Source organism: Rhizopus microsporus, assembly GCF_002708625.1.
Source record: "Rhizopus microsporus ATCC 52813 unplaced genomic scaffold scaffold_7, whole genome shotgun sequence".
Taxonomy (NCBI): domain Eukaryota; kingdom Fungi; phylum Mucoromycota; class Mucoromycetes; order Mucorales; family Rhizopodaceae; genus Rhizopus; species Rhizopus microsporus.
Genome location: NW_019671922.1, coordinates 1111392 through 1124991, shown reverse-complemented (window position 1 = coordinate 1124991; position 13600 = coordinate 1111392). Strand labels below are relative to the sequence as shown.

The 13600-nt window shown below is 36.6% G+C and overlaps 8 protein-coding genes across 8 annotated transcripts; 4 read left to right on the top strand and 4 right to left on the bottom strand.

Moving 5' to 3' along the window:
* Nucleotide 1: 1 nt before the first annotated feature.
* Nucleotides 2–214, top strand: RHIMIDRAFT_201649 (uncharacterized protein; the record flags this gene model as incomplete). Its single annotated transcript, XM_023606561.1, has 1 exon — nucleotides 2–214. A coding segment is annotated over one exon (213 nt), but the record flags the coding sequence as incomplete, so codon positions are not given.
* Nucleotides 215–618: 404 nt separating this feature from the next.
* Nucleotides 619–1056, top strand: RHIMIDRAFT_306276 (uncharacterized protein; the record flags this gene model as incomplete). The annotated part of the gene is made up of 1 exon (XM_023614494.1): nucleotides 619–1056. One exon carries the CDS (start codon nucleotides 619–621, stop codon nucleotides 1054–1056), a length of 438 nt encoding a protein of 145 aa, XP_023467003.1.
* Nucleotides 1057–2090: 1034 nt separating this feature from the next.
* Nucleotides 2091–3139, bottom strand: RHIMIDRAFT_291773 (uncharacterized protein; the record flags this gene model as incomplete). Its single annotated transcript, XM_023613837.1, has 3 exons — nucleotides 2519–3139; nucleotides 2221–2422; nucleotides 2091–2169 (listed from the first exon to the last, which is right to left on the bottom strand). The coding sequence occupies exons 1-3, from the start codon at nucleotides 2790–2792 to the stop codon at nucleotides 2091–2093; spliced, it is 555 nt and encodes a 184-aa protein (XP_023467002.1). The 5' UTR covers nucleotides 2793–3139.
* A 1056-nt stretch (nucleotides 3140–4195) lies between these two features.
* RHIMIDRAFT_202019 (cytochrome c and c1 heme-lyase) lies at nucleotides 4196–5107 on the bottom strand (the record flags this gene model as incomplete). Its single annotated transcript, XM_023606586.1, has 3 exons — nucleotides 4196–4400; nucleotides 4452–4535; nucleotides 4587–5107. The coding sequence occupies 3 exons, from the start codon at nucleotides 5105–5107 to the stop codon at nucleotides 4196–4198; spliced, it is 810 nt and encodes a 269-aa protein (XP_023467001.1).
* A 94-nt stretch (nucleotides 5108–5201) lies between these two features.
* Nucleotides 5202–6222, bottom strand: RHIMIDRAFT_251344 (uncharacterized protein; the record flags this gene model as incomplete). The annotated part of the gene is made up of 3 exons (XM_023610831.1): nucleotides 5202–5620; nucleotides 5667–5951; nucleotides 6000–6222. 3 exons carry the CDS (start codon nucleotides 6220–6222, stop codon nucleotides 5202–5204), a joined length of 927 nt encoding a protein of 308 aa, XP_023467000.1.
* Nucleotides 6223–8510: 2288 nt separating this feature from the next.
* On the bottom strand, nucleotides 8511–9183 carry RHIMIDRAFT_251343 (guanylate kinase; the record flags this gene model as incomplete). The annotated part of the gene is made up of 3 exons (XM_023610830.1): nucleotides 8511–8833; nucleotides 8889–9029; nucleotides 9069–9183. The coding sequence occupies 3 exons, from the start codon at nucleotides 9181–9183 to the stop codon at nucleotides 8511–8513; spliced, it is 579 nt and encodes a 192-aa protein (XP_023466999.1).
* Nucleotides 9184–9641: 458 nt separating this feature from the next.
* Nucleotides 9642–10362, top strand: RHIMIDRAFT_237303 (uncharacterized protein; the record flags this gene model as incomplete). The annotated part of the gene is made up of 2 exons (XM_023608737.1): nucleotides 9642–9893; nucleotides 10312–10362. 2 exons carry the CDS (start codon nucleotides 9642–9644, stop codon nucleotides 10360–10362), a joined length of 303 nt encoding a protein of 100 aa, XP_023466998.1.
* Nucleotides 10363–10587: 225 nt separating this feature from the next.
* On the top strand, nucleotides 10588–12384 carry RHIMIDRAFT_131336 (acetyl-CoA acetyl transferase). The gene is made up of 4 exons (XM_023605547.1): nucleotides 10588–11064; nucleotides 11111–11468; nucleotides 11522–11909; nucleotides 11960–12384. The coding sequence occupies exons 1-4, from the start codon at nucleotides 10905–10907 to the stop codon at nucleotides 12290–12292; spliced, it is 1239 nt and encodes a 412-aa protein (XP_023466997.1). The 5' UTR covers nucleotides 10588–10904; the 3' UTR covers nucleotides 12293–12384.
* The last annotated feature ends 1216 nt before the right edge of the window (nucleotides 12385–13600 follow it).

The following is a 13600-nucleotide window of genomic DNA, read 5'->3' as shown; positions in this document are numbered from 1 at the left end:
CCCAGATTTGAATCCTATTGAGCACTTGTGGCATCATCTAAAGCTCAAACTTTCCATGTATGATACCAAAGCTAAAGGGGTCCATGAATTGTGGGAAAGAGTAGAAAAGGAATGGAATTCTTTCACAAAAACCGATTGTAGAAAGTACATTGATAGCATGCCTGGCCGTATTAAAGCAGTTATTGATGCCAATGGTGGCTCAACCCGTTATTAATTTCATTTTTTAATAAATATGTTGCAGTGAAGAAACTCTAAAAACCGACCGTCTGACTTTGAACATTGATTGCTACGGGTACACGTCAGTTCGGAGCCTTAAATTTATACATTTTGTTGTAAACGATAATAAGGCTGTCTGCTCAAAGTTTGAGCCTTCTGCGTGACGTAACGACGATGCAGTGCTTAAAAAACCAAAAAATCTGCTTGCATGTTTAGAGTTTTTTCACCCACTGTAATAGCCTTTTTTCAATAACACTAAAGCTGAATACAGCAGACCGGCTTCTTGGTTATGCGCTCAACGTAAAAAAAGAATACAAAACAAAGCCGATTGTGATAATAATTGGTACTCATGCAACACGTAATGATGTTGCTTTTGACTTTAAGTCATCAAATTATTCATACATGAAGCGGATACCAAGCAACTACTGGGTGGAGAAATGTTGCATAATTGATCATAACGCAATTTCGGAAGTCATAAGAACTACCCCTCTTTCTTCCATGGTGGCAATCGCATATTTTTTTGGCTGTCAAAAACTTTCTTTGCTGTCCACTGAACATAGAGATGATCTTACTCTGCAAAAACTATATTCTACTGTTAAGGAGCAGGCGGGAGACAAGATTACAGCGGAACAATCAGCTGCTGAGGTTTGCAATCAAACCAATTTGCAATTCAAAAAAATCTTGAATACTTTGAATCCCATGCCAGACACGCTTTTGAAAAAGCGCTTACGCGCTTATGCTGATGATGGTGTCCTTTATACAGATACATGCAAGTGTATGTATTCAGGATTGTCTAATACCGCCGTTAAACCTATGCCTCCACCACCTGAACTATCCTAGGCAGCAACACAGCTACTGAAGCAAGTAATGAGCCCCGTCATTGATGTGCTACGCCCTAAAGTTGCTCCGACTACAGCAGACATGGAATACGTTCAGCAATACAGATAAAGTATGAAAGAAATGGACTGGAAAATGTGCTTTGAGGCTGGAAAATAAGAAGGCTTTTTCAGCTCCTATAGTAGCAGTGCAAGCCTAAAAACGGCATTCTACAAAAAGAAAGCTAATAAAGCATAAAAAAAAGTTAAATATTTATTGCTATAACAAACTGATGCATCTATGCCCTTCTCAATGATCCTATTTAGCGCTACACTATGGCGTACAGGTCCATAAGTTGATATGAAGAAAAGAAGACAGACTGAAGTTTATACTGAAAGTGAAAAGGGAATGTCAAAGGTTATTTGGAATCGTGGTGCCGACAATTACAAAAGAAAAAAATACAAATGTTTGATTGGTAAAGATATTAAAAGGGAGAGGAAGAGGGAAGGGGCTTAAAAGAACGTAAAGGTGGCTCAAGTAGCTTATCCTGTACCTCTATGAACATTGTTGTCATGGTACAATTGTGTTTATTCATTTGCTTTATTGCTACAGCATCGTACTATTTTCATTATAGTTAAAGCTTACATATGTACTGAATGTAAAAAGAAGCAACAGAAGACATTAAATGATATTTCATAAAGGAGCTTGTTTCACTTTCAATTTTTTTCATTTTCTTTCTCTTTAATAATTTTGTCTAAATTAATCAATAACATTCAAAGTGTTGCAAGTACTTAAAATTCTACTTTACAGACTTTTTGCATGTCAACAATAGCAATAATAATGCTAACATAAACAGCAAATTCCATAGCAATGAATCCAACAATGAAGAATAGTAACTTTATGTAAATGGTTTTCCTCTCTAGATGCAACTACTAATCCTACTTGGCAAGCAATTTTGATAATGTCAACAACAATATGCTTTCTTCTGTCTTCTTCGTTATCATGCAGTTCAACAACCGTAATACTGTTGTCATAGCGGCAACGTCTGATTGACTTGATCATTTCAATAAAAACAAGAATCGCTCGACACCATTGTGAATATGTCTAAACAAGAACTGTATAAAGCCAATGAATTTCCTATTTTAAAAAGGTAAATAGCTTATATATCTGAAAAATTGTTAAACTTACTTGTTGTTATAACCATAGAATTTGACGATGTGATTGCTACGTCTAAATTCTTGACGATAATTGCGATAGAAGAGAGAGCTATAGACAGTGCTGTTGATCCAAACGCGGGCAGCAATGTCAATGTTTATGTCAACTGGAGGGCGGGACTCTTCACCATTTAGAGTATGGCAGTAGAATTGTTGCAGACAAGAATATAATGCATCTGTTGGAATTGACCAGTTGTCAGAGCTTACACTACATTCCGTTGCAACAACATCATATCTAAATTGTTTTCAGTATCGTGGCGCGCTTGGATTACCCGAAGAGCAATTCCAAAAGCTTTCAGCCCCGTAAGGTCTTGGTCGAACAAGATCTAATTTTTGTTGCAAGGCAAGAGGTTCAACTACATTGCTTGCATTAATCCCAGCTTCTATCTTGGACTTGATCAATGTAGAAATTATATCAAGAGCTCTTTCTATAGATCTGGAGATGTAAGCATGGTGAGACCTATTGCTTTGATCATGTAGAAAGTATTGCTGAGACAGTGTTGGCTGATACGAAAAACAGAGTAAGAGATTGCCGTATCCAAGCATAACTTATGCTTATTGAAACTAAGGAAATTACCCTTACAATAACACTTACTAGTACATAACATCATTTCTTGATTCAGATGTCACAGTAGTAAAACCAGGAAACCCTTAATTAAGCTACCTCACCCCAGAACAACTGTTAGACCCACGTCAGCTATAATTCCACAGTAAACTTGAATAGTATAAATAAGGGCCACTCTTTATCAATAAAAAGGATTAATTCAGTCATACTGTATCTTATTATCTATTACTACTTTTATACTATCACAGAGATCCGCTTTTCTTGGGCTTTGTTTTTCAGGAAATTAAGCCATTACTTTACATTCCCATATTAAAGAATTGATCTTAAGTATATGTATCACGAAGTAATAATAAGATTGCCAGAGCTGCTAGTATCTCTTATTTGAAGGAAATGTGAGAGAGCCCCCGACTGAGGAAGAAAGGACTGAAATATTAGAAAAGGCACATTTGTTTGAACAGTTTAGTGCTGAAGTCATCGTGAAATCAATACATAAAAATGTTTTGCATTGGCCAAAATTAACGGAATAAGCGATACGGCTTGTAAAAACATGTCCACAGTGTCAGAAATGTATTGTTGTAAAAGCTGGATATAATTTTCATAAACCGGTTCACGTCAAAATACCTGGTGGTCACTGGGCAATTGACTTAGCAGGACCACTACCAGCAGCGGAAAGAAATAATATCTCCTGAGTATGATTGATATATGCAGTCTATTCGTATTATAGATAGCAGCTATAAATAGTAGATGCTTATTTTTCTAAATGTTCCTTCTATCTTAATCTCAGAGTAAAGGTTAGTCTCAAAGAGTACTCTTTCTGTCTCTGTCTTGTGTCTTGTAGATTATTGCATAACAATTTCATGGTCTGGGTTATGATACTGTTTTTACCATAAGAAGGATTTAAGTAGGATTCTATTTAGCTTGACTTACTACTGAAGGTGTGTACATGTAATCTTATAACGTATGAATTCACTCTATTCATACTGATTACAGCCGCTTATTTCAATGTCGGTCATAAGTATTTACGACAGAAGAAGTATAAGAGGGGACAGAATTTGTTTGTTTATGTTGACGAGTCTTTAACAAGTGTAAAATGAAAAAAAAAAATGAATAGTTTCTCTATTACTGGATCAAAGCGAAGAGTACATGCTGCCACCATATGTCAATCTTGTGGTACGGAGTAGAATCGCAATGTGAACGGTGTATGAAAGTCTCCCTCTCTTCAAAAGATCTCCAAAAGATTAATAATGCCTTGGATTTAATGCGCTGTCAATAACGGTAAACATTTTTGGCTTTATTGTTTCTTTAATAACCTAGTTACATATCGCTTTTTTTTTTTTTCAAGTTACTGTACAAAATTAGTAAAGCTGTTTGCTAGGTGTGCAGCTTAAACAAATTCGCCTTTTCTGAATGACATCTTTATTCGGTCCCAGATACCAGCTGGAGTAGGTGCTGGACGAACATCCAAATAGAAACTTAGTGATATAGGGTTCTTTGGGTCTTTCTTTCCAGTATAAAAATCGATAACATAGGTTACTTTTTCACCACATCTATCAACTGTCCAATCATGACGGTCAAAGGGAAGAGAGTAACTTTTAATCAAAGGGGTGAGTAAGATCATCTGGTAACTATTATGTCCTTACCCAAACCAAGATCGAATACGTGCTTTAGGTGTGATATCCTTGGGTCTACCTTGAAATTTCAATAGCATTGGCTGATTACATTTACTATAAAAGCATATTAGTTACTTGTTTATAACAGATTAACTATCGCCTTACGTCTCATGCATCCTTTCCCATTCCAAAATCTTTTGCCAAGCCATTTCATTAACTGCATTATGAATAGGAACAACAACCGACATGTCTTCTTCTTTAGGTGTCCAGTTCTTGCGTCTCATTGCATTAAAAAACATTTGTTCAGAAGGATAGATCCACATTTTCTCTGAAGAGTTGGCACGAGGAATACTCGAGATTTGTCTTTCTTTTCCCAAAGGCAAGCGTTGATCATGCTGGGGTGTTTGTTCAGAAACTTTAGGCATATAGTTTGAACTGTCAATGGCATCCGAATCACATCCTTCTTTTGAAGCAGGAATAAAGTTTTGACGAGCTGAATGATCTACTGGACAAGAATCAGACTCTTTTACTGAACCTCCTTTTTGAGGAGTAAAGTGTTTATATGCATTGTGATCAACAGGACATTTTGCTCCCTCTTCAACTTGTTGATTTTCTTGAGGAATAAAATGTTTATATGCATTGTGATCAACGGGGCACTTGGGTGTTTCCTCTTGGGTATCTACCATTGCTTTGTTTTTTAAATAAAAAGAGAAAACTTTATAATTGATGAAAAATCATAGGCAAAATTTTTTTATCCCCTGTCCGGGTTGTTTTATTTTTTTAACTCGCATTGTATGAATGGTCAATAAATTCGGCATCATCCTTTGCCTCCATAGCTGCCCATATATGAGGAGGGACTGAAGGATCAAAGTCTTCTTCTTCCTCTTCATCTTTCAAGTATATTTGAGTGCTGTTCTTTCTTAAGCTTCCTCCTGTGTTTAGTGAGTTACCTACGAGACTGTGTAGCTGAGGATTGATCACGGAGGATCCAGGTACGTAACTCTTTCTTCTTCTTGGTGCTGGAAACTGTTCAGATAAAAGTCGATCAGAATATGAAAAATCATAATTGGCAAAACTCTTGGCTAAAATATCCTTGGGTGTATTTTGACCTGCTGCCTTGTTTTCTTTATCATTCTCTTCATTGTCATCCATAAAGTAGTTAATTGTGATTGGAACAGAGGTGGCATAAGTAGAAATGGCTATCACCGTTTTAGTAACTCAGCAGTGCTTACTTATCATCATTACCTGTTTCTTCTTCTTCATTGTTGTTCTTTACATCTTTTTTAATATCAAAGTCTTGAAGGTATTTACTTGTATTGTTTTTCTTTTTGATCCATGGGTATTTTTGGTCTATTTCAGAAACAGATTTTCTAAAAGAAGCTGATAATAGACTCTGCTCATCATCATCCTTGCTTTCTTCTGTGATATTTCCCGCATCTTGATGACTATTTTCCTCTTTTTCTTCTTCATCTTCTGGTATTTCTTCGTCCAAGTAGAACATGTCTTCTTCTTGATCATCACATGTCATTACTATTGGAATTAAATTAGTTAAGCGTAGACTTAACAATGTTATTTTACCTCCTTGAGAGACATCCTTGTTATAAAGTGGCATCTTTTGATGTTTCAAATTACGTAGAGATGCTTCATCCAAGGCAAAGCTAAGTCTTCGGTTAGAGAGCCTTTGTGGTTCGTTTATGGTTGGTGTAGGACGAGTAAGTGTGCTGTTAAAATTGGTGTTATCTCTCGCTTCGCTCGTATTATGTTCATTTTGAAATTCTTTTGTCTGGCTTTTTTCAAACATTTTCTATAAAACCTGCATAATTTTAACTCTTATTTTGCTACAGTTGGTCTAGTCCTAATGGACATTCGCTTGAAAAAAAAAAAATAAGTGTATTAAACGAAGAAACACTACATGGCAGATTTCACAACCAATTATCAATGGGCTTGCAAAATAGTGACGTTGTTATTACTTGTTTTGGATTTTTGATCCTTTCTGGTCTATTCACTGAGTTATGCGCGAGGAATACGCGTTAATAATTGCATATTTACAATAGATAGACATCTTTGATATTCTTACAACTTACTCTTAGAGGTCGCCACCTGCTTTCACCGGACTTAATATAAGGTGTTAAATGCATAATTCTTTGAAAGTGATTTTATGCCATTTTATTTCGCAAAGAAGAAGTAATTTTCAAGTCTCTAAATACACACAACGCTTTTTACTTGCTATGTTGAAATTTGATAGTGTGCAAAGAAGTGGGCCAAGAAGCACCTTTTTTTATTATTAAAAAAACGAATTATTAATTTTTTGTATGGGTGACACTGAACCTTTGAACTTGGACAAAAAGCGTCGAATAGGTGTTTGGTTGTTAACAAACTATATCAAAATGCCCTATGATGCCACCAAATATTACAATGGAAACCTAATGTTTGTCAAAAACGGAATTGCTCAATTGAAGAATATGCTTTGAAAATCCACCTTGAAGACCAAAGCGACGTTAAACTACCAATATTTCAAGTGTTCAGTAAATGCTACTATATACGAATAAACTCATATTTGACTAAATCTTGCGTCTAGGTTCTGAAGGATGCATCGTATGTCTACAAAAAATTTGAAGTGAGCATTATGTGCTGAAATAAATTTGCACGGCTGCATATCCTGCATCAAAAAGGGATTTGATTACTAAGGCATTTAAGTTTCAAATGAACATAGCCATGCTATTGAAAGCTTTGACACTATTACCTCATTAAATTTATCAGTTAACGTGAAGAAATTTGTGCTTCAAATCTTATGTAAAGTCTATGGCAGAAGAGATAAAAGGACGATATTTTAATGTAGACATAAGGAATCTTGTGCCTGAAGCTGGTGTTTTGTCATCCTCTTTAGTATGTATTGTACAACATGATATGTTTGCCCACTTGATACATATAATTTACGTAAGCATGTACAATAGATGTCATATAATAAACATAACTATCAAAAGTTGGCTGCGTAAACTTCAGCAGCAGCGAGACTATTCAATATACATTGTCTTTCCATAACAAGGGCAACAACTAGTTCAATCTGGATCATTTTGCCTGGATGATACGCATTTGTAGCTTATTGCCACCAATTTGATAGAGACAATGTAATTTTACAACCATGGTGCATTCTCAGTGGTAATGAAAGAAATATTACGATGCGCTTTCCTATTAAAAACAACTTACACTTAATCATACGGTGAGCACAAGCAACATTTATAGGGGTCACTGTGGGAAATGAAAGTAGTGGTGTAGTTACCGAAAGTTCTGATGTGCTTCAATCAGAGATACCATCTTAGACTGAAATTAGAGCGGGACAAGTTGTTGGCAAATATTACAAGTGCACGTAGACAGGTTTTATCAAGTGAATTACAGTTGACCTCTGTCGGCAAAGAGAGATTATCACGAGCTAATAAGGAATGAGAGAATTACTATTAGCTAGTGAAAAATGTAGCTTCTATCAAGTGCAAATATACAAAACACAAAAGTAGAAGCACCATCCCCTCAGCCATTAATCACCGATCGTGATTTTAAGAACATCAAGCACACACTTTTTCAATTTCACTTTGAATAGAAAAAATTTCAAACTACTCCCTTGTCATCCCTTCGAAGCTGCCCATCAATATCATCCTCTACGTAACTCGTGACAAAAATAGAACCAAGTTGCTGTTCATATTGTTGTTTATGATGGCTCACTCTCACTCAATCGCACAACAGGCTGATTGACAATTGGGGTTAAACAATCTGAAGGTTCGTCATCATCGTCCATTATCGCATCCTATAGCTAATCCAGGTTGTCTTGTGACACTCTGAAAAATCGTAATACTCCACAGCGTACTAGCTGATATCATTTGCAATCCGACTGATGATAGTTTAATGCCCATTACACTCACTTACTCATGACGTTGTTCTTTAATTAAATTGATCTACATTTTTGCATATTTATTGTTTTTCACGCTTTTTGAATTTCTTTTAATAGTCTCATGTACTGAAGAGATTGTTGAGCTTATGCATATGTTGATAATTTTTTATTATCAAACGGCGTATAATATGCGATAAAATCTAAATCTACTGAACGAAAATAGCCTTCTTTAAAGAATCATAAGCTGTATCTAAATCATCATTGACAATAACATGATCATAAGCACCAGGAGTCGCACCATATTCTAATTCTTCTCTAGCAGCATTCAAACGTGCCACAATAGCTTCTTCTTTTTCCGTTCCTCGTCCACGAAGACGTTGTTCCAAAATGTCAAAGCTAGGTGGTCTAATAAATATATACTTGGGATTTAATGAAGTTTTCTTGACAGATTTAACACCTTGCATGTCGATATCAAGAACGCAGACTTTGCCTTGCGCCACCACATCCTCAACAGCTTTAATGGAAGTGCCTATATATACATATTCAGTCAACTTGGTATATCATCAAGAGCAAGGTCACTTTACCATACATGTTTCCTGAGAATGTAGCACTTTCAATGAATTTACCATCTTCTACTTCCTTTATCATGTCTTCTTTTTCAACAAAATGATAATCTTTTCCATCCACTTCTCCTGGACGAGGCTTACGTGTAGTATCTATTAAACCTGTTTATATCTTATAGACAACAGACAATAATAATTTACGTGAGACACTAAAGCCAAATGTAGAGGGATATTCAGCAAAGAGTTTCTTTAATAAAGTAGACTTTCCAGAGCCTGAAGGGCCAGAGATGACAAAGATTTTAGAGGCTGTTTGCATAGTCAACGTATAAAAAAAGTGGGAGTATTTTTTTTTCTCTGTCGTGTTTTTTTTTCCCTATAACAGTCACAGAGGCACATCAGCATCGTTTTTTAGGATCAGCTCAACAGGGACCTGTTACACTAAAAAAGAAAGAGAAGAATAAAAAAGAAGAGAATGAAAAGAAAAAAGAAGAGAATGGAAAGGAAAAGCATATGTCAAATAGAATATAATTATCAATTGATCTCGATCCATTCAATGGCATTATTTCTTGTGATGAACGAATCAAAAAGTAAGGCACCTATGGGCACAAGAGTCTAGAAGCAATTGTATATTTAGGATGTGTGACGGATCCAAACTGAGTTCTTTATTTAAAGAAAATTTCTTAAAAAGGCCTTGACTGATCAAGGCTCCATTTTTGAAAAGATATAAAAAACACACTTTCCTCTCTTTTTTCTCTTTTTTATTCATTATAAAACATGTCAAGATTTACAGAACACTTTGATATTTACGTTGATCCATCTGCCATTGTCTATTCATCTACACTCACATCACCTTCTAAAGCATCCTTTTCATCTACATCCACTTATTCATCAAGAAGTGCTGTAGATCCCTATGATCCATTTAATTCAACTACTACTACTTCAACAACAACAACAACGATTAATGATGCATCACCAAACAAGCTAAAACGATTCTTTACGACCATTTCAAAAAAGAAACGCTCCATTGTATAATATTTTATGCGTGTATATATAATATGTATCTTGTGTCGATATACACCTATTTTCTTATTAATTACTACCCTTTTTAATGTTCTATATATCCTTTTACTCCCCACTCTGTATCCATTACCTATTTACTTACCCTATGTCGTACACTATAACCGGAGTTTTACTCAAGTTAGAAATACCTTGTTTCATGCCCTATAATTATTTAGATGACGATCTGCAATAAAAGTAAACACTGTATTATTCACTTATGTCATAAGGAACATATTGACTTATCAATGGTAGCCATGACAATGGGATGAACCATAGCCATTTCCTCTTTACATTAGTATTTCAATAGAAAATGCTTGTAAACACTGTTCTACTTTGCTATTTTACCAGCTACAAAGCTCGAGATGACCAATGAGCCTATTCATAGCCTTTTAGTGAACCAATCAAGATGGACAATGACGCTGAACATATGGCTTAAAATAAAAAAGTGTATCTCCGTTTCCGAGGAGTTGATTGTTTTCAGTAAAACCTAGGGAATATCATCCATCGGACAGAAAAAAAAGCACACAAAGAACTATGACAAATGGATATAGTCTCTTCGATGGGAAAACATGGATTCTGTTCGTATCAAATGTTCAATGAAGCGAATAAAAGATTGTTTAGATCAAAAATCAAAAAAAAAAAGTTGAAATGACAATAGTGGGGGGGGGAAAGGTTATGTGTTACTTTTGACTCATTGGAGAAGCCACGCATTAATTACTCTATAGCTTACGACATTGTTATAAACATTCTAAGGAAAAGTTCCTTTCCCTTTTGTATAATCGACTCAAAAGTAGAGTGCCATTTTTATTTGTCTTTACTAATGACTTCTCTCTACTTGCCAAGTCACACTGTATCTTGGGAAAAAAAAATTGGTTTGCGGGATAAGAGATAAAAGCGTTTAGTCATGAAAAATGAGAAGAAGTAAAGTATATAAAAATATCCATTTATACTCTCTCTTTCCCCAAATTATTAATCCATATGTCATCTTTACCCTATCCTATTACTTTACCTACTTTGGCTGATGCTCAAGTGACTCGTGTAGGCGTCAAGTCACCTGAGGATGTCGTCGTCGTCTCAGCTCTTCGTACTGCCCTTACCAAGGGGCGCAAGGGTGGATTCAAAGATTGTTTTGCTGATGGTAAGGAAGGCTCATGTTTTGTAGTCATTCTAACATTTTTATACAGAGCTTTTGTTACATGTGTTGAAGGCAACTATTGAAAGAACCGGCATCGATCCTGCTCTGGTTCAGGATATTACTGTAGGCAATGTATCTGGCAAAGGTGGTCTCGCTACACCTTCTCGTATGGCAGCTTTGGCCGCTGGTTTTCCCGAAACAACCTCTGTCAGTACCTTGAATCGCCAATGCTCTTCGGGTCTCCAAGCTTGTGTTCAGATCGCCACTGCCATTCAAGCTGGCTTGATTGATATTGGTATTGGTGCTGGTGTCGAGTCAATGACAAAGGATTATTTTGGTCGTCAAATTCCTACATCAGATAAATTGGCACAAATTCCTAATGTTGCTGACTGTAGATTACCAATGGGGTAAGAGTAAAAGAAAAAAGAAAAGAAAAAGAATTATTAAGTAATTGAAAAAGTATTACATCTGAAAATGTCGCCGCTGACTATGGAATCACTCGCGAAGAGCAAGATCTTTTCTCGGTTGAATCTCACAGAAAGGCTGCTGCTGCACAAAAGGCAGGTTTATTCAATGAAGAAATCATTCCTTGCAAAGTGACTATTTTGGACAAAGATGGAAAAGAGCAGACCATTGTCGTAGACAAGGACGAAGGAATTCGTGCCTCGAGTACTCCTGAAGGTCTTGCCAAGTTAAAGCCTGCTTTTATTCCCAATGGAAGCACTACAGCCGGTAACGCTTCTCAGATCTCAGATGGTGCGGCTGCTGTGCTGCTGATGAAGCGTAAGACAGCTCAAAAATTAAATTTACCAATTCTAGGTAAATATGTTACTTCTGCTGCTGTGGGCGTAAGTAATTTTCATACATGTTGAGCAAGACATACTTATAATCATTCTAGGTGCCACCTCGCGTTATGGGTGTCGGTCCAGCTTATGCTATTCCCGTAGCAGTTGAGCGTGCAGGATTAAAGATTTCTGATGTTGATGTTTATGAAATTAATGAAGCATTTGCCTCACAGGCATTATATACCGTCAAAATACTCAATATTCCCATGGAAAAGGTCAATCCTAAAGGTGGCGCAATTGCTATTGGGCATCCTTTGGGCTGTACAGGTGCTCGTCAAGTGGCTACACTCTTGCCAGAATTGAAACGTCAAAATAAGAAGATTGGTGTTACGAGTATGTGTATTGGTTCTGGTATGGGTATGGCAGCCGTCTGGGAAAGAGAATAAGCAAAGTATAAAAAAGATATACTCATTGTAAAACATAAATATTCTACACACGTAAAAAAAAATAAACAATACTTATACTTATACTTACTTATACTTACTTACTTATACAACACTCTCTGTAACTATTACACGAGTAAAAACGAAATCGTCCTTTGCGTTGTCTCCTCTGGGATTGCCGCGCTTTTCTTGCCTAATGGTCAGACATCCCATTCACTATGCAAAATCCTTTTATCTATAGATGAATGCTCCACTTGCAGCATCCGAAAGGATAGTGATCTTGCTGGGCTCATCCAGAGAGCAGAGTTGATCATTTGGGACGAAATACCGATGCAGCACAAGTATTGCTTTGGAGCTGTCCATCGCACCTTTCAAAACATCTGCGATGATCCTGATGAGCTCTTTGTTTGGAGGAAAGCCTGCTGTCCTTGACGGTGATTTTGCTCAGATCCCACCAGTGATCAGAAAGGGTAACAGAGCTGATACTGTTAGTGCACCAATCAAGCAGTCATTTTTCTGGTCAAGGCTCCAGCTCTTGAGACTTACGCAAAATATGCGTTTAACAAACCTTTTTAATCAAAGTGATATTGCATTTGCAAGATTTATAGCAGACATTTCATATAACCATACACTTTATGATTCAATTACACTTCCTGGCTATATCTATCAGACCAAACAACTGAATAAATTTATCAACAAAGCCTATAGAGATGAAGAAATCAGTAACTCTATGTCGATAAACAATGGTCAATTTTTTAGTGAAAGGGCCATATTAACTACCAGAAACGACACAGTTGAAAGAATCAACGACATTGTTCTCGATAAGATGGCTGCCGAAAAGGTTACGCTTCCGTCTACAGACTCTGCTGATGTTAATGAAGCCGATGGTTTACACACTGTTCCTATAGAATATTTACACAGTTTAAACCCTACCGGCTTGCCTCCATCTAAGCTTGAGCTCAAAGTTGGCGCACCAGTAATGTTATTAAGAAACATTGACCCAGCAAAAGGCCTATGCAATGGCACTCGCCTGGTTGTCGTACGAATTGGCAGCTATATGCTTCAGGCTCGCCTTGCCAATAAGCCGGATGGCCCATTAGAGCTTATACCTCGGTTTACACTCTCAGCACAAGAAGGTGATTTGTCATTCATTCTAACAAGAAAGTAACTTTCTGTCAGGCTATGCTTCACTATGACAATCAACAAGTCCCAAGGCCAATCATTAAAGTATATAGGAGTTGACTTGTGGCTTCCGTCGTTTATGCATGGTCAGCTATATGTCGCTCTTTCAAGAGTTACCTCTCTTTCTGG

Bases quoted from the DNA above. Each gene is read 5' to 3' on its own strand.
- RHIMIDRAFT_131336 (XM_023605547.1), top strand. From the start codon at position 10,905: ATGTCATCTTTACCCTATCCTATTACTTTACCTACTTTGGCTGATGCT. The intron at 11,065-11,110 runs GTAAGGAAGGCT...ATTTTTATACAG, and splicing joins CAAAGATTGTTTTGCTGATG to AGCTTTTGTTACATGTGTTG. The intron at 11,910-11,959 runs GTAAGTAATTTT...TAATCATTCTAG, and splicing joins TTACTTCTGCTGCTGTGGGC to GTGCCACCTCGCGTTATGGG.